The 725-nt window shown below is 49.2% G+C and overlaps 1 protein-coding gene across 1 annotated transcript in view; it reads left to right on the top strand.

Annotated features, from left to right (window-relative positions):
* Positions 1-612, top strand: part of LOC109821096 (probable indole-3-acetic acid-amido synthetase GH3.1) — a 4103-nt gene extending 3491 nt beyond the window's left edge. Inside the window, 1 exon segment of the mRNA XM_020387290.1 lies at positions 1-612. This exon segment is cut by the window's left edge and continues 116 nt beyond it. Within this exon segment, the coding sequence (XP_020242879.1) occupies positions 1-375 (375 nt within the window). The 3' untranslated portion in view covers positions 376-612.

Here is a 725-nt window from a genome sequence, read left to right as displayed (position 1 = left end):
AGCCAGGCCGATACGAGGACCATACCGGGCCATTATGTGATATATTGGGAATTGCTGCTTCGGAACCCGGATCATGGCCCGGGCCAGGCCGTGCTTGAGAAATGTTGTTTGGCAATGGAGGAGGAGTTAAACACGGTTTATCGGCAGAGCCGGGTTGCTGACGGGTCCATTGGGCCTTTAGAGATTAGGGTTGTGAGGCCAGGCACGTTCGAGGAGTTGATGGATTACGCGATTTCGAGAGGGGCGTCGATTAATCAGTACAAGGTTCCTAGGTGTGTTACTTTCCCGCCCATTATTGAGCTGTTGGACTCCAGGGTGGTCTCGGCCCACTTCAGCCCGGCTTGCCCCAAGTGGGCCCCGAAAGGGTCCACTTAGGCCCGTCGGGGCTTTGACGATATACGTTCGTGGTTGTTAGTTTTCACGGTCAGCTCGCAGGAACCGTGTCGGTGCTGTCGTGTGGGAAGGAACTAGGAATAGTGGAGTTGTGTGACCGTCCTTTCCCGCCGTTTTTTTTTTTTTTTTTTTTTTTTTTTGTGTGTGTGTGTGTATTTTCAAGTGTTTCGTGTTGTTGCTAAATCAATGTATAATAGGAGTGATGTTAAGTTGGAGATCTGGGAGCTCATATATATATATTCATGTAGCTTTGTGCAGTTGTATGAAATACTGCTAGCTCTTCGGCCTCCTCCTGTTCCGTTGAGGGGAAAAATTACCAAGATCTGCAGTTT

This window comes from Asparagus officinalis, chromosome 8 (genome assembly GCF_001876935.1).
Source record: "Asparagus officinalis chromosome 8, Aspof.V1, whole genome shotgun sequence".
Taxonomy (NCBI): Eukaryota; Viridiplantae; Streptophyta; class Magnoliopsida; order Asparagales; family Asparagaceae; genus Asparagus; species Asparagus officinalis.
The sequence above is the reverse complement of the archived record's forward strand: the minus strand, read 5'-3'. Positions and strand labels throughout refer to the sequence as shown.